Here is an 18,597-nt window from a genome sequence, read left to right as displayed (position 1 = left end):
ATCTCACAGGTGTTGAGGGCAGTTTACTCAATCTTGCAAAACCAGAGGCAAGAACAATCGCCCTCTCCGTTTTCAGCCTGTGACGGCTGGTTTAAGAAGTGGGATTCATATGCCATGCTGGTCGGTTCTGCTTCTAATTCCAATAAAAACAAAAAGCAAGGACAAAAGCCTTGCTCCTTGAGGTGTGGTTCTTGGGTACCAGCAGCATCCGCATCACAGGGGAGCTTTTTAGAAATTCAGACTTTCAGGCACAACCCCAGACACACTGAATCAGAATCTGCATTTTAACAAGATGCACAAGACATTGGGCATATGTGCACATGTGCATGTAAGTACCGCTGTGGAGGACTTGGAGTGGGTATCGGACAGCTAATCCCTTCCTACTGCGGATGTTTACGTAGCTGCAAACAAATTCCCCACCGTGTCCAGAAGTACAACGCCTCCCGCACTTGGAGTAAAAAAAAACTGGACTTTGCATCCCAGTTCTGTTACTTACTAGCAGTTACTGAACTTCTCTATTTACCTTGAAAACAAACTATTTTCCAGGGCTGTTATGAGAATTCGATGAGAGAGCAGTGCCCAGCACAGAGCAATAAACTGCTTCTGATTCCGTATTGGTAGGAATCCAGGGATTCCAATCCAAGGATTGGTAGGAAATGAAGGATCTGCCAATACTGCTTTAACATTGAAAGAATAACGCCAATTTTCCCAAAGCTAGCATATACATTTTATACAATTCCACCAAACTCCCACAGATATTTTTAATTGTATAAAATAATCTTTAAGTCAGTATGGAAAAAGAAACCATTAACCAAGACAAGAAAGACAGGCACCTTACAAGAACAGAAGAATATGAAAGAATATATCCAATTCTACAGAACAATTCTATCAAAAAAAAAACACACATAGAAAAATGTGTTTCTTATATAGCAACAGATAACATAAATGAAATCAACAAACAATAGGGCAAACCTAAATGGTAAATATTAAATATTTAATGAATATGAATTGTGAAAGGATACATATGAATATATATGTATATGTATATGCGCACATATGTGTGTGTATATACACACACATACACACACACATGGTCATGTTTACACTCACCGGTAGTGGAGGATGCAAAAATAAAGTAACAGTGAGATAACACTAAACCTTTCGGAATGGCAAAACTTAAAGAGTGCCATGACACCAACAAGATGGCAACAAATATTTGTATGCATACAATGGGTGTAGCGGTACTGTTATTTCCAGGGACTAGATTCCAAGGACAGGTTGCTGTGTCAAAGGAAGGTAATGGTGGTAACAGTAGTAGCAGTATTAGTTACAACAATGACAATTACTACTGTTAATTGTCAGTATACTTGTGACACAACAATCCACCTCCTGGGAAACTACTTTCAGGAGATGGTTATTCAGCATAATTATTTTAGTAGTAATAGTAACAACAGTAAGTGCCATTACTACATAGGTAGTACTTATTAAGTGCCACTGTTCAATCACTTTACATATATCAACTCTAATCCTCACAACAATTCCAAAAAATTTGAAACTATCATTCCCATTTTACAGACTAGGAAACTGAGGCACTAAATATGCCTGGCAAACAGAAGAACTATATAAATGTTAGCTATTTTGCCCTTGCCGTTATATATTCCCCTACAAGCAGTTCCACTCCTGTGATTATAACCCAAATGAGAAAAAGAATTTAATAAAAAATATTATGAATGTACATCTGAATGTACATAAAAGGGTATATATGGACAGGTATGCGTAAACATATCTTTATATGAAATCAAGAAAAACACAGAAGGACGCATAGTAGGCAGTTTGCGTGGATTATTTTGTTGGAGGGAAGGTGATTTTGGGAAAAGCGAAAGGAGGAAGCCATTTCAATAATCAGAACACAAACACAGAAAGTGAGAAAGTTGAACTATAGGATAACAACCAAAAAATAACACTACATTCTTTGGAGACACAAAGAGCCTTAGAGGAGCTTAAGCAGTAGGTGGTTTTAAGCATATTTCATTACTCAGAAAAACAATATTTTTGTTAACTAATTTGGGTTTTCTTTCCCCTACATAACACAGATTAAGACAATTTCCAAAGCATTATTCTTTGTTGAACAACAACAACAACAACAAAATCCTGGTATTCCAAGGTTCAAAACTCAGAAATTACCCATGTAAAAGTACTAAGAGCATGGAAGCTGAATTCTGCTCCTGGCACTGTCACTGTAGGATTATTTGACCTTTGGCAAGTCACTAACTTACACTTAGTTCTGTCATCCCCAAAGTAAGGAAGTTCAACTAGGTCATCTTTAAATCCCCTTTTAAAGTTATAAAAATGTGATGATTCTGTAACTAAAAAGTATAAAATAGGAAAATAAAAAACTGGTAAATTGGAGTGATAATTATTATACATTTTAAAGAAAGAAAGTTTGAATCTTAATGCCGTATAGCTAAGCAAGTAATTTAATGACCCACTTAAAAATGTACATTTTTAGAATTAAAATCTGCAATAAGATCAATTAGTGATTTTACATTTTCAAATGGTGAAAAGCATTGAGTTTAACTACTCAATGCTTTAATTTTTGTTGCCAGTTTAGATATCTTCCAGATCCACTCACTAAAGTAAAGCTTAATTTATCACCTTCAAATGGAGGCATCCATAAGTAGTTCAACCAAAACGTCATCCTCTAGAGACTACATGTAAAAGCCCTACAAAAAAAGACTGGTCAATGCCCGCCAGTCAGCCAAATAAATAAATTACGCATTAAAATTTCTAACAGAAAATTTTGAATGTGCTATTAATAGAATACAAAATTGGCAAAAAAAATTATCTGCTTAAGCATAACAGCTTCCTGAAGAAACAAAGTTTTAATTTTTATATTTCCTCATAAGTTTTATAAATAATAATGTGACTATTAATAACACTTCATGAAAATATATGTCTGGGTGCAAAGCATAAAAAGTCACTAGCTCATAGGGCATAAAGATTTCCATGAGCTTGTTAAATTTAATGTATTTTATTTCCTTAAATGGTTATGGGATTTTCCAAAAGCATACACAAAATTCCTTAAAACTTTGCCAACTTAGAAATAGTTACATGAAAACCACCTTTTTAGACTGATTGGAATCTCCTAGAAAAATCTACCCAGTCTTTTGATAGGTTATCTTACGAATTCCCACAAAAAAACTAAGACTGCTTGCCACAAGCAGGTTTTACAGGCTAGTATGACGTAGGGAAACAATTTATGGCTTGCACAGTTATCTGAAATTCCTGAAAACAAGCAGTTCCCTAAGCGGTATGTCATAATTGTCTTATCTACAAGCACAAGCACGTGCATTTATTTATATCCCTAGATTAACTTCAAGTCTAATTTTACTGCCACTAGTATCCAGGGGTGGATTTCTTTTTTTCAAATGGAACTTGAGCGAGATCAAAGGCATTTTAAGGTCAAATTTTACTTCTCTGAAAAATCGAAGGTGTGATCCCATGTAATTAATTCATGCCTAGCCGTGCCCTTTGGCGCATTACGTAGTGGCTGCAGGAAACGCCGTCCAGCCGTCCCCACCTGTTGGTGCGTGGGACTGTTGGACTTACCCAAAAGAGCAGGTTGAGGGCGTAGAGCAGGCAACGCAGGCACTTCACGGAATCTTCTCTGGCCATTGTGAGCCACGGAAGGGAGAAGCCCCATCCTTTCACCACATCCTACCCCCACGGGCGAAGCAGCAGCGATCTGCAGGGGGCGGGGGACAACAGGGAACGTCTCAGCACCGCGCTCTGCACCCCCATCCCCTCCCGCCCTCAGCTGGGTCCACAGTCTGGTCCGAAGCCTAGTTCGCTCGAGACACTGCTACATCGAAAATCATTTGTTAAAGTTATAATGGTAATCTAAACTCCCCGAAGTTCCAAACCGGCTTCAGATAACACCTGCTGAGAAGAGAAAACGATTGACTCCCCGGATGAATGAAGGCGCACAGTAAACTCCCGTTCTCTGGGGACACGCGGCGGTGTCCTCTGCATTCTGATGAGACGCTCTTTAAAACCTCCCTCAATCCACGCTCCTCCTCGGGGACAGCTCCGCTCGGAACTGTCCCAAAGGTTAGAAACCAAACTACCCTCTGGAGACGTCACAGGCGCCGCGGGAGACTCCAAGAGTGCGAATGTGCCTCTCATTTGGATAATTCCTGGGCCCCTCAATCGCGCACCCCCCACCCCATCCTGTAGCTCGAGTGAACGCGAGGCACTGGAGGGGGCGCAGCTCTGAGCTGCGATTCCTCCCGGCGACTAGGGTTTCTTTGGGAGAACGTGAGAAATGATGTTTCAGCCCCGGAATGATGGATTAGCCTGGGGCGGGGGACGGGGAGGGGCGCAGGGGAATTAGGGCCGGTGCAGCTGTGCAGACGCCGGGTTAGTCATTCACGTCCCCTCCCCCGGCCCCGGCCGCTGCCGCGACCCCGCGCTCCCAGCCGCTGGAGGAGCACAAAGCCCAGCGCGGTCACCCGCCCCGCCACCGCGTCCGCGCGCCCCCGGCAGGGCGCGGGGGGAAGCGCCGGCGGCCGGGAGCAGAAAGGCAGCCTGTAAGTAGTTTAGCACACAGAGCCCAGGGCAGCCGCCGGGGGGCTGGCGGGACAGCGGGCAGGAAAGACGGGAGACGCGCGGCCACTCACCGTCGGCGTAGGGCTCCGCGCCCCACTCCCGCCGGGGGACAGTCCGGGACGCACGGCGGGGGCTCATCGGGGCAGGGACGCTCCTCCCGCAGAGCCGAAGGGCTGCATTGGCTCCAGCAGGAGACGCTTCCTTCTCTTCCTCTCCCCTCGCGGTCGCCGCCTCCTGAGAAAAAGGAAAAAAAAAAAAGAAAAAAAAAAAAAAAGTCCTGGGCAGCAGTTGCTGGAAAGTCTCTGTTAAGCCACCTCCCAGCGCCGCTGTCCCTCCCAAGTCCTCGCCAAGTCCGGACGAGGCAGCGGCGGCAGCCAGGGCCAGCTGCACAAACTCTCAGCGCATGCTCGGGCCGCTGGCTGCAGGGGTTGGATCTTAGTGGGTGTTTCTTGTCCCCTCACCCGGAGGGAGCCCCTGAAGGGGACGCCTCACCTCTACAAGACAAAGTCCAGAAAGAGATAAAGCCTAGGGACTTTGGGGAAGACCGCGCAGTAAACCCCTTTAAAATGGTGGTGTCGGAGGAGAGGAGGTAGGGTTATAACCATAGGGAAACAGGCTTTTATTATATGAAAATATTTGTGTTTGAGAAGGGGGGTGAAGGAGCGGCCCAACCCAATTCCAGCAATGGGAAACCAGTTTTCACACCCTTTCTGGAACCTCCTCCTGTGTCACTAATTTGGTGGCCTATGATCCTTCTTATTGCTTTGCTGATATCCCAGATTTAAAATAATAATAATAATAATAACAGTTCTTCCCCACTTCCATAGTGCACTAAATGCATTTACAGAAACACCGGAGTAAACGTGTCCAGCTCTGCTGACATCCACAATAGGAATTTTTAACTCTTTCACAAGTAATACAGAGTTTGCAAAATTTTCTCCCAATAAGATTGAGTTTTAAGTGGGTGATTTATCTTGAATTGTGTACATAGTAATGGGACTTTGATTTTTTTAACTAGAAATTCAGGAAGTATTAAAGTAATAATAGGAGACTGTTCTTCCAAAATTACCTTCCCACTTGGAAGTAAGAAGTTTCACACTTAAAAAGCTCTCTATCATATTCTCCATATAAAATTTTGATGTTTTATGCCTTATAGTAGTCCACATTTCTATGATTATTTTTGTGTATATTGTGTGGCAAATAAATCTTCACTAACAAATTCCCTGAAATTCAAGCCACATCTTTAAGAAAACCTAGTAATGTGAGTCCTCCTCAAATTTCTTAAACAGGAAAACAAAATTGGAGCCCCATGTACAGCATTGCCTGTCCAGGGTCAGTTGCTGCATGACCAGAATGACGAGGAGACACACACTCATTTGAGTAAAACCAAGACTAAAAGAGAATCGGAGTGTTCTGGGTTCGAGTTAGGACAATTCTTGGCAAGCAAGTCACTAAGCTGAATGTAAGGCAACAAGCCCCAAAGAGCACAAAGATAGCCGTCCGTCCACACAAAACACCAAGAAAAGTGTCCAGCTAGCCATCAGATGACTCTAATTCTGACAAGAAAAGCATCTTCTGGAATCATGAAGAGTAAAGGAACCCACTTTCAGTTTCTGCTCACATTAGGGTGTACACCAGTTCTAAGCAGATAAACGCTGAAGCAGCCCAGCATCGGAATGCTGTTGGCACCACACAGTTCTCAGACAGAAACTTCCCCAGATTGAAATTGACAAAAAGTGCAAGTAATTCCTGTATCACTGAACAGAGATCCTCTTCTATTTCTGGAAAGTAGTTAGGTGCCTTCCCATAATTCATAAACTTTTAAGTCCCTAGAATAATACAATTTTAAAGGAAGGTGCTTTAGAAGTACATATGACCCCCACTCTTTTTCGTAAATAATATGGAACCACGGGAAGTTAAAGGAGTTGCTCAATATCTCATCTTGTGGTAAATCCAAACTGAAATCCAGAATCATACTCTCTAACGAGTACTCTAGTTCAGAGATTCTCAAAAACGGCTGTATATTAGAATCACTCAGGAAGTTTTGAAAAAAATCCTAATGCACAGGCCATACCCCATACCTATTAAATCAGAATCTCTGCAAATGTGACCTAGGCATTATGGCTTTTCAAAGTTTCCAAGTTATGTGTAATCGCAGCAACATTTGAAAACCACTGCAACTAACGTTTTACAGATACTTGAAAATTAGCAAAGCAGTGTTTTTGGGTTTAGCTAGATCAAAACCCTCACCTCCCTCACCTGTGAGCTGATAAATTAAAATTAATACCCCCGTTTCACGAGTTAAGAAGGAAACAGAGCTGTAGTTACTGCTATACTATTTCTGATAAAAGGTCATCAGAGTCTATGGCTCAACATTTCAATAGAGACCTCACCACATGTGAGCCATTGCAAGAGTGGGAAGTTTTGATTCTCTAAACCTGACCATTCCTCCCTCTAGTAATCCTCCCATCAACAACTTGAGGGCAGCTGCTCTTTCCTCCCTCTCCAGTTCTTCTCCAGGATTACAGACGCACACAAGACTTGACATCACAGCTGTCATTTTGTGGGCTCCATATTTTTCTCTGTGAGAATAACTTTATTGTGTGTATATGCACAAATGGAGGGTAGAAAAATCCCCAAATGGGCATGACAATTTGAACATAGAATAACATACTAGGAAGACCCTATGGTCTATTCATTGCCCATGAGCCAGAAATGCAGCTCTATCGCTGTGTATGCTTCACTATGTACATTTTGAGTGTGTGTGATACCTACTAAAGATGCTAAGTTACTAAATATAAGTATGCTGAGGATACTAGGAATAAGATGGTTCTCTATCCTCCAAGAAAAGGCAAAAATACTCTTTTCAGTTTAGATGATAACACCTGCTATTTATATGAACAAAGCAACAAAGCATCTTCTGGAATTATGAAGAGTAAAGGAACATGTGTCAGTTCCAGAGTCAGGAGTAAAACTCAGCCATGCAGTAAGGTAATACAAGTTCTTCACTCTGCAAGGCAACTCATTCGTCCATAAGTTATTCCACTCTCTCTGCTCAAGTTGTGCAGAGGGAAGGAGCAGCATATGTATTCAGTAGGATGCATGAGTTTCTACTGCTTCTTAGTATAGTATTAGGTTGGTGCAAAGGTAATTGTGGTTTAAAAGGTTACAATTAATTGCAAAAGCCGCAACCACTTTTGCACCAACCTAAAACTTACAGTACACTCAAGACACCTCTTCATAATCAATACAGGAAAGAGACATAACATGTTCTGAGCAAGTAATATGTGCCTGATGTACTAAATGCTTCTCGTAATTCCTCATAACTACACGGTGCCATACTGAGACTCGGAGATTTCTCCAGGGTCACACAGGTAGTAAGTAAAGAAACAGGTTCTAAGATCTGTCTGACTCTTTCCACTGTTAATCTGTGTTACTATCATATTTCAAATTTGGGTGGAGAGTCATTGACAAGCCTCAAGAAGAAAAATATTCTAGGCATTTTTATCTTAGTTCTGGAGAATATGAGGCTGAATTTCAAATATATATGCTTAAACTGTGACTGGTAAATCTACTTTCACCTTTTATTTCTAAAAGAGTAGACCCAATCGGATTGAGAAAACCCTTTTATCACTGCATTACGTAGACTTCTTCCAACCACAAGCTAAGGTTGACAAAAAAATACAGGATTCCCATTTAGAATTTCAGATAAACAACAAATAATTTTTTAGTATAAGGATGTCCTAAATATTGCACAGGAAAAATTCACATTGGATATACATGTACTAAAAAATAATTATTCAACATTTATCTGAAATTCAAATTTAACTGTACATCTTATATTTTCATTTGCTAATTTAGGCAACCCTATGGAAACTAAAATGCAATTCGAAGTGCCACAAACATAACAATATATGTAAATATATTATTTCATATAACAGTAAGCCCCAGAATAGCAATTCACCCACTCAACAATGACGTCAAGGAATTAATCGTTTTCTACCTTACTTTTCTGATATACACAATGTGTCAGCTAGTATCTTTGGGCTACCTCTTCTCATGATCACACGATGGTTGTGCAAATCCAGCCATTGTGTCCCATTACTACTTCTACAGGAGGAAGAAACTATTCCCTTCTGTGGGTCTCCCTTAGGATCAAGGAAAACTCTCCCAGAAGTTTTGCGGCAGATTATTCCTTAGATTCATGAGCTGGCAGCTCACCACATAGTTATGTATGCACCAATTATTGGCAAGACCCATGGGTCTGCCATGACCGATTTAAAGCAATCAGGCACATTTCCTGTGCCTGGGGCAACTCTTCTCTGAAACACATGGACAAACAGAGGAGGGTAGATAACTGAGTACAGTCAGAATTTTGTTTGAATTATGGGATATAAAAAGGAATGGATGCTCCCATCCCCTCTCCTGTTCACTGCCAAAAGAACCCAGCTCTCAGCCAACTACTGTGGCACTACTCAGCAAATGCCCTTAGTTACTGAGAGAACCACTGAAACAGGAACCTAGTGACAACAGCAAAGGACCCTAAGAGAACTCAGATCACATAACTTCCATCCCATGCCATAAGCTTACACCCTGCACTACATTTGTATTTGTACACCATACTATTGATTAAAGCGTTGCCCCAATCATCACCTTCATAGAGAAAAACCTAAAAGAATTTCTTGTTGCAGTATATTCAAACTTAGCCTCGGTACAAAATTCAGAGATATGGGCTCATTTCGCCAACTTACATTGGTACAAATAATCCAGACCTACTTAATAAATATTTATTCAATTGTTACTAAAAACTCAGAACTGTACTAGGAGGTACCAACAGTTCTAACGTAATTTTGACTCCCAAAGAATTTATAATGTCATTAGCATACTTCCTCTTCAGAAAGCAACATTTACAGAATTTAAGAATTCCTCCCCTTTGTACAAGGTCTTAACTTCCAATTCTTTGAAACAAACTATACAGAAAACGAAGGAATGCAAGCTCCATTTACAAACAGCAGTCGAACCCTACTTTTCTTTCTTTTTTCATTTTAATTAAAGTTTATTGGGGTGACAATGGTTAGTAAAGTTACATAGGTTTCAGGTGTACAATTCTGTAATACAGTTATCATCTATACATCACATTTTGTGTTCACCACCCAGAGTCAGTTATTCTTTCATCACCATATATTTGATCCCATTTACCCTCATCTCCCACCCCCCTCCCCACTTACCTTCTGGTAACCACTAAACTATTGTCTATGTCTATGAGTTTTTGTTTCTTCATTTGTTTGTCTTGTTCCTTTGTTGTTTTCCATTTTATATTCCACATATAAGTGAAATCCTATGGTTCTCAACTTTTTCTGTGTGATTTATTTCATTTTTCATAATAATCTCAGGATCCATCCATGTTGTTGCAAATGGCACTATTTCATCTTTTCTTATGGCAGAATAGTATTCCATTGTGTATGTATACCACATCTTCTTTATCCAGTCATCTATGGAAGGACACTCTGGTTTTTACCATGTCTTGGCCACCGTAAATAAAGCTGCAACGAATATCAGAGCACATATATCTTCACGGATAAATGTCTTCAGATTTTTTGGGTAGATACCCAAGAGAGGGATTGCTGGTTCATATGGTAATTCTATTCTTAATACTTTGAGGAACTTCCACTTTGCCTTCCAGAGTGGCTGCAGCAATCTGCATTCCCACCAACAGTGTATGAGGGTTCCTTTTTCTCCACAACCTCTCCATCACTTGTTACTATTTGTCTTGTTGATGATAGCCATTCTGACTGGGGTGAGGTGATAGCTCATTGTGGTTTTTACATGCATTTCTCTGATGATTAGCGATGAGCATTTTTTTCGTGTGTCTATTTGCCATTTGTATGTCCTCTTTGGAAAAATGTCTATTCAGGTCCTCTGCCCATATTTTATTTGGATTGTTTCTTTTTTGGTTGTTGAGTTGTCTGAGTTCCTTATATGAAGCCCTACTTTTCTTAGAAAGGTTCCTCAGGAATTATTCCGTTATACCACTGCATCAGCTTCTTGTCATGCCCACAATACAACAACCAGGAGAAAGAGAACCAAATAGTTACCATGAATATGACTATGCGTTTTCATCTGCTGTTCCTTCCATTCACTTGCTGTGTTTTAAAACTCAGATTATTCCAGCAGCACATTAATAAAGCATTTATTTATTTGCTCTGGATAAAACATTTAATTTTAAAACCTATTTTTAATTGGCTAATCCAAGCTCACAGGTTTCTTCATTCTACCACATGTAAACCAACCACTTTATATAATACAAACAATTATGATTTTGTGATTATAATTCAGCCTGTACAAGAGTTTTATCATTGAAACTTAGACTTTCTATTCCTATGTTATTATTTGTGTTTGTGTATTAGCCCTAACCATGTATGGCGAACTAGAGTTGTAGTTAATTTTCATTTCCTATTTCATGCTATGAATGCATAAGTAATTGATAGATGAATAAGACAAAAAGCTAGTGTGCCTGCGTTCTTTCAGTGATGATGCTACGTTTTTTTCCCTTTGCATAGAACTAGCAATTGCCATAATGTTCACTATCTCTGTATCCTCAGTATTCTTTCTTAGAAGTAGTATTAATGATTACTGTTCACAGATATAAGGGAGGAGGTATCATGCCAGGGACATAAAACATCCATTCGTAACTCAGAGTTAGTTTTAATTATTTAACAAGAATTACTGTGATTTGAATATCTTTCTTAGCTTTATCACTAATATTACTCACTGTAAATGACTAGAAAAAAAGATTTTAGATGTAATATGTTTAGTTTAGAAAACGTACACATATGTTCCAAGATGACTAGTAGGAGTTAAAGTGTGTGTTTTCTGGTGGGCGTTTTATGTTGATGGTGTTTTATGAGTCACTGTCACCTTAGCACTGGGTCACAGAACGGAATCTTTCCAAGTCTGCCAATGTGGACATGAGCTGGTTTACACTTCAAGGAAGGTGACCTAAAATATGGCAGCAGCCAGCTTGGGCTGCAACGCTGATCATGTTAATTTAATTAACTAGGTCCCAGACACCATTTCTTAGATCAGACATAAAAACTGAGAATATAGTAACCAAAATCTTATGTTATTTAAGTTTACTCTCATTTTCTTTTTCTTTTTTTTTAAATTAAAATTTATTGGGGTGACAATGGTTAGTAAAGTTACATAGGTTTCAGGTGTACAATTCTGTGTTACATCATCTGTATATCACGTTGTGTGCTCACCACCCACAGTCAGTTCTCTTTCCATCACCATGTATTTGACCCTGTTTATCCTCATCTACCAGCCCTCCCCCCCCCCCTTATCCTCTGGTAACCACTAAACTATTGTCTGTGTCTATGAGTTTTTGTTTCTTTGTCTTTTTCCCTTGTTTCACCACATATCATATGGTGAAGTCATACGGTTCTTCACTTTTTCTGTGTGACTTATTTTGCGTAGCATGATAATCTCAAGATCCATCTATTTTGTCACAAATGGCACTATTTCAGCTTACTCTCTTTCTTGATTTCTTTTTTCTTTTTACTATCCGCAGCTTGCACTATACTAAGGATGTTATAAATCATTTCACTTCTTCCCTCCCCTCTACGACCTTCACTCTATTCAGGCCAATGTTGCCAAACAGTTCCATGAACTTATCACGTTTGCTACACATCCAAAGTTTCACAAAAGTGCCTCATTCAGTTATGGGAGAAGATGGTCAGAATCCACAGGGATGGCCAGAACTTAAAAACTAGACCAATCAATTAGACTGTGACTGGAATTGAGTGAAGACCCATCAAAAGGCATTGAAATTCAGCCAGCCGAGCGGAACCAAGTATGAGGGGAATGTGTTGGCAAGTGTGAAGTGGGAATCTCAGCAGGAAGACAGATGGCAGCAACAGAGAGGTCCAGCAAATGGTAACAGGCAGGTGCCCTGGCAGACAGACAGAGCTCAGTGGCACAGGAGTTGGGCAGCAAAAAAACCCATGAGAAGCAGGAAAAGACCCCCCTCCATATCAAGGTGATTTAACCACTCTCTCCAGGCCTTAGTCGGTCAGGGTGGTCCAGGGAGATGAAGGCAGGTCCCAAGAAAACCAAGATTCCAGAGCAAGAACCACAGTTCCAGAGAAATTCCTCTAGTCACTGGTTTTAAGAGTCATAATGTTAAAATTAGAACCATTTGTGGTTTCCAGATTAAGGAAGATTTTTAAAGCTGGGCTGAGGAGTTTGCACTTTATTCAGAAGCAATGACAATCACTAATGGGTTTTGACATGAGCAGAAGAATAGCGTAACAACAGAGGTTCCAAAGTCAGTCGGGGATTTGAATGCTGGTTTCACCACTTGCTAGTAATGTGATCAGGAGGAAATGACCTCACGTCCTCACCTCTGTAAGCCTCAGTTTCCTTATCTGCATACCTACCTCCTAAAGTGGTCATGAGTATTATATAATATGTGAGTGACCTAAATTTAGCTGGGGTCACACTGCCCTTTGAGGTTTAAATAGAATAGGCTGAGCCTCTTTCTGCAAACAGTGTGTAAAGTTGTTTTCCCCCTTGTAATCCCTCTGGGGATTCTTGGGATGGGCAAAGAGAAGAAGCCGTCTTCTAGAGTTCCGAATCTGTTTATGGATCATCTTGCCATCTCATGCATGCTATTCTTTTCTCTGAAGGGTGACAGATTTCAGGAAAAGATTCCTTCTCTCTCAAAGTATTAAGCCGACATTTGTAGCTGCCTTGACTAAAGTCTCAGGGCATCTGAAGGGATTTCCATAGCAGCACCACATATAATTCAAAATCAAATATTAGAAATCCTCTGGTTACTCTACTACTTACTTCTTCCTGGTTGTCTTTCCCTGAAGTTTCCATAGTGACTGCCCCTCACCCCTTCTCTGTTCTCTCGCACTGCCTACACGTTATTCCCAAAGTTCTGGTAACTTCTCAGGCTGACAACATAGCTATCTTATTTGTTTTATAGACTCAAACTATGCCATAGATGTCTCAGCTTTCACACAATTCTCTCCCTAAGAGAAATTTCCATGCAAGACAATTGGGAAGAGACTCATGGATGTAATGAGGACACAGCCTAGACTGTAGGTGGCTGGTTTTCAGAAGAGAATGTGGGATTAAGACAGCTGGGAGAAGTCATCCTGGGATATGAACACTGACCTCAGAAACTATTCATTTGGTTCTGAAGCCACATTTTTTTAAATTAAGATTTCATTGGGGAAGGGGAACAAGACTTTATTGGGGGAACAGTGTGTACTTCCAGCACTTTTTTTTTTTTTCAAGTCAAGTTGTCGTCCTTTCAGTCCTTTCAATCTTAGTTGTGGAGGGTGCCATTCAGCTTCAAGTTGTTGTCCTTTCAGTCTTAGTTGTGGAGGGCGCAGCTCAGCTCCAGGTCCAGTTGCTGTTTCTAGTTGCAGGGGGCACAGCCCACCATCCCTTGCAACCTTGTGGTTGAGTGGACACGCTCCAATCAACTGAGCCATCCGGAAGCTCAGCGGCAGCTCAGCTCAAAGTTCCGTGTTCAATCCCACCATCTGGCAACCTTGTGGTTGAGAGCCCACTGGCCCATGTGGGAATTGAACCGGCAGCCTTCGGAGTTAGGAACTGGAGCTCCAACTGCCTGAGCCACCGGGCCAGCCCCCTGAAGCCACATTTTGATTGGATTCATTGGTAGAGGAACCTATGCCCAGGGGCATTGTTGAAAAGTAGGAGAATCAGCAGGCAATTAGCAGTTACTTGCTGAATTCCTGATATGCTTCTTCTGCATGCTCAGCCCCACTCTGGTGCTGAAACAACCCTGAGGTTGGTGCAGATGGTATAAGAGGAAAGACAAGCTTATTGGCTGCCAGGGCTTCCGAGAATCCCTCTGCCCCCGGTTGAAGCCGGTCCCCATTGGCCCCACACTATTGGTCCAGCACAAATCATGGGCTCCAGCCTCTGCTTTGCCTACAGGGTATCCCAATTTCAAATCCTATTTAAAATCAGAAATCCTTCCCCAAACCCCATCTTTTGGCTATGCCCTAATACTATTCTTGATTTCTCCCTCCATAAGCTAGGTCTTGCTCCCTATACTTCATTTGCTTTCTTAGTTTTCTGGGACCTGTTGGGACTGGATCTTTAAAACACCATGAGGTACCACCTGCTTAACTTGGAATTTTCTTAATGTTGTGGATCATCACCCCCAACCCCCAAAATACACACACACCATGATCACCCTCCAACACACACACACTCACACTCACACAGCATTGGACCTCCTTGGAGACTAAAATCTGCAAGAAACAAGCCTGGGTCTGCCTTGACCCTTCAGACACGTACCTGAAGCCCTAGATCTAGGACACTGTCCCCAGTCCTTTCCTATATCAACCTGGAGAGATTTGTATGGTTTTTGTGTCTTTGTTTTTGTTTTGTCTAAACATGCTTGAATTTTAACAGCAAATACATTAAAGTCTCTTTTCGGGGTTGGTCCCACAGCTTGTGGAAGTAAGCAGGGTTTTAGCTTCTCTACTGAGTGAGTTTGTAACATTCTGTCTTCTCACTGTCAGGCTGGATTTTGCTGGTTTGTTTGTGATTTTTGCAGGCCATAGTGTGCTTGCAGCAAGCTACACAGCTCTCCCCTTCCCTATCCCCTGCTCTATTTTCTGTCAAAAGCAACGGAATAGATTTATTCATCTACTCTGGGCGGAAAATCAGGAGAACCAAGATGATAGAACAGAACTCAAAGCCAGAGGACATACTCTAATGAGACTCTGGAAAAATCCATGAGCTTTCGTGTAAGGATTTTGTGATGTTGGTTTTTGCCTAAGGATTTAATATAAAGATTGTGTGTGTGCACATGTGTGCATGTATGTGTGTGTGTGTGTTTGTTTTTTTTTTCCCCATCTCCGTTTAGTGTAGTTAAGGTTCTAAGATCAGTGAACTCTGGTCCTAGGAGTATTACTGAACTAACCTTTCAAAAATAAGACTCTTGAGAAAATATTTGAAGGGGATTTTCCTTTTACCTGATCATAATATTTCCAACTTTAATTTTTTACTTGAACGACCTCAAGCCCATCTAGTGAGTGGAATGACCAGTGAACTGGGAAACAAAGGACTGAGGTTCTAAACCAGATTTTCCCTGGGCCAGAAAACCTAAAGTTGTTTAATGGCTCTCCATCTGGACAGATAAGAAAGAGATTTTTATCTCTAGCATTCTATTAACTTCTTTAATTTTAATATCATAATTCTAACTTTGAGCAATCTGATCACGTGTTTAAAATTCTATCCTTTCTTCTTCTGACAAAAATTACTACCCACAGTAATATTTTTATAGGCCAAATATTCATGACCTAACACCCTTTCCTTAAATCTAAACAATAAGTACTGATATGGGAGATGTTCTTCAATTCTATTGATAATAATAGCTTTGCATTTTGATACTATTATGACAAATCACAACTCAATTGTTAAGGTTCAAAGTTAGGTTACAATATTAATTTACATATTACCTTTGATTTAAAAAAATTCCATTTCTATGAGAGCTTTAGATATGGTCCTTGTATTATATAAATCAAATACTCATATGTGCTCTAGATCTATCTTAGCATTAGAGAGGTTAAAATTGCTTTTTTTCTTATTCTTTTGTCTTTCAAATCTGAAGATGGCTGTGATTAAAACATAGAATTGTATATGCATCCACATTCGTACTTCGTCTCGTAATTTTTTTGTACACTGGACATTCATAGTATATACAATTGACTTTATAAATTAATGCTAATTGATAGTTACTAATTTCTTTTTATATTATTAGTTTCAAGTGTACAAAACAACATAATGATTAGACATTTACACTCCTCACAAAGTGATAACCCCCTGCAAGTCTACTACACATCAGACATTGTGCATAGCTATTACAATACCATTGACTATATTTCTTATGCTGTATTTTACATCCCGTGACTATGTATATACATTTTAATTATATTTGACATTCAATATTGTTTTATGTTAGTTTCAGTTGTACAGCACAGTGGTTAGACATTTGTATATAGTGATCACCCCGATAAGTCTAGTAACCATCTGACACCATACATAATTTTTACATTATTGACTATAATCCCCATACTGTATTTCACATCCCCATGATATTTTATGACTACTCATTTGCACTTCCAAATCCCTTCACTTTTCTTACCCATCCTCCAACACCCTCCCATTTAGCAACCATCAAATTGTTCTCTGTATCCATGAATCTATTTCTGTTTTGTTTGTTTGTTTATTCTATTCTGTAGATACCACATATAAGTGAGATCATATGGTATTTGTCATTTTAGTCACTTAGCATAATATTCTCTAGGTCCATTTTTCTTGTTGTAAATGGTAAGATTTATTCTTTTTCACGGGATAGTAATACTCCATTGTATAAATGTACCAGTTTCTTTATCCAATCATCTATTGATAGGCATTTCAGTTATTTCTACATCTTGCTATTATGAATAGTGCTGCAGTAAACATAGCGGTGCATATATTTTTTTAATTAGTATTTTGGATTTCTTTGGATAAATATCCAGGAGTAGAATTGCTGGGTCATAAGGTAGCTCTATTTTTAACTTTTTGAGGACCCTTGATACTGTTTTCCATAGTGGTTGCACCAATTTGCAATCCCACCAATAGTACACAAGGGTTCCATTTTCTCCACATCCTCCCCAGCACTTGTTGTTTGTGGACTTATTGATGATAGCCATTCTGACGGGTGTGAAGTGGTATCTCCTTGTGGCTTTTATTTGCATTTCTCTGATTATTCGTGATGTTGAGCATCTTTTCATATGTCTATTGGCTAGCTGTATGTCCTCTTTGGAGAAATATCTATTTAGATCCTGTGCACATTTTTAAAATTTAGATTGTTTGTATTGTTGGTGTTGACTCATATGAGTTTTTTATAAATTTTGGATATTAACCCCTTATCAGATGTATCATTGGCAAATATCTTATCCCATTCAGTAGGTTGTCTTTTCATTTTGTGATGGTTTCCTTTGCTGTCCAAAACCTTTTTAGTTTTATGTCATCCCATTTGCTTATTTTTTTCTTTTGTTTCTCTTGCCCAAGGAAATATATCAGTAAAAATATTACTAAGGGTAATGTCTGAGGGTTTACTTCCTATATTTCCTTCTAGGAGTTTTATGGTTTCAGATCTCATATTTAAGTCTTGTTTCCCCCCCCCCCCCCCTTCTTCTTAAACAAGTCCTTTTAACATTTGTTGTAATACTGGCATGGTGGTGAGGAACTCCTTTAGCTTTTTCCCATCTAGGAAGCTCTTTAACTCTCCTTCCATTTTAAATAATAGCCTCGCTGGACAGAGTAGTCTTGGTTGTAGGCCCTTGTTTTTCATCACTTTGAATATTTCCTGCCACTACTTTCTAGCTGCAAAGTTTCTGTTGAGAAATCAGCTGACAGTCTTATGTGAGCTCCCTTGTGGTTACTAGTTGTCTTTCTCTATTTGTCTTTAAATTTTGGCATTTTAATTATAATGTGTCTTGGCGTGGGCCTCTTTGGTTTCATCTTGTTTGGGACTCTCTATGCTTCCTGGGCTTGTATGTCAATTTCCTTCAACAGGTTAGTTTTCAGTCACTATTTTTTCAAATAGGTTCTCGATCCCTTGCTCCCTCTCCTGTCCTTCTGGTACCCCTATGATGTGAATGTTGTTACGCTTGCTGTTGTTCCACAGGTCCCTTAAGCTATTTTCATTGCTTTTTATTCTTTTTTCTTTTTGTTTCTATTAGGTGTTTTCTGCTACTTTGTCTTCTAAATCGCTTATTCGATCCTCTGCTTCATCTAATCTGCTGTTGATTTCCTTCTAGAGTAGTCTTCATTTTAGTTATTGTATTCTTCATTTGTGATGGTTCTTTTTTATGGTTTTTATGTCCTTCTTTACGCTTGTTACCTCTTTGTTGCAGTTCTCACCAAGTTCCTTAAGCATTCTTATAACCT

At 39.9% G+C, this 18,597-nt stretch overlaps 1 protein-coding gene across 6 annotated transcripts in view; it reads right to left on the bottom strand.

Moving 5' to 3' along the window:
- The window catches only part of TSPAN12 (tetraspanin 12), a 93,439-nt gene that overhangs the window by 62,780 nt on the left and 12,062 nt on the right, over nucleotides 1-18,597 (bottom strand). For 3 of the 6 annotated variants that reach the window (XM_074315667.2, XM_019750029.3, XM_074315674.2), the window contains exons 1-3: nucleotides 5,101-5,212; nucleotides 4,680-4,842; nucleotides 3,610-3,745 (exon numbers count right to left, since the gene is read on the bottom strand). In XM_074315667.2, the coding sequence (XP_074171768.1) occupies nucleotides 3,610-3,675 (66 nt within the window). In that variant the 5' untranslated portion in view covers nucleotides 3,676-3,745; nucleotides 4,680-4,842; nucleotides 5,101-5,212. Of the gene's footprint in view, nucleotides 1-3,609; nucleotides 3,746-3,939; nucleotides 4,101-4,127; nucleotides 4,556-4,679; nucleotides 4,843-5,100; nucleotides 5,213-18,597 lie in introns of those variants that run through there. The other 3 variants (XM_074315668.2, XM_074315669.2, XM_074315670.2) reach the window with 3 other exon arrangements.

This window comes from Rhinolophus sinicus, chromosome 8 (genome assembly GCF_057876585.1).
Source record: "Rhinolophus sinicus isolate RSI-liver-muscle chromosome 8, RSI-T2T, whole genome shotgun sequence".
Lineage (NCBI taxonomy): Eukaryota > Metazoa > Chordata > Mammalia > Chiroptera > Rhinolophidae > Rhinolophus > Rhinolophus sinicus.
This window is presented reverse-complemented; position numbering and strand designations above follow the sequence as displayed.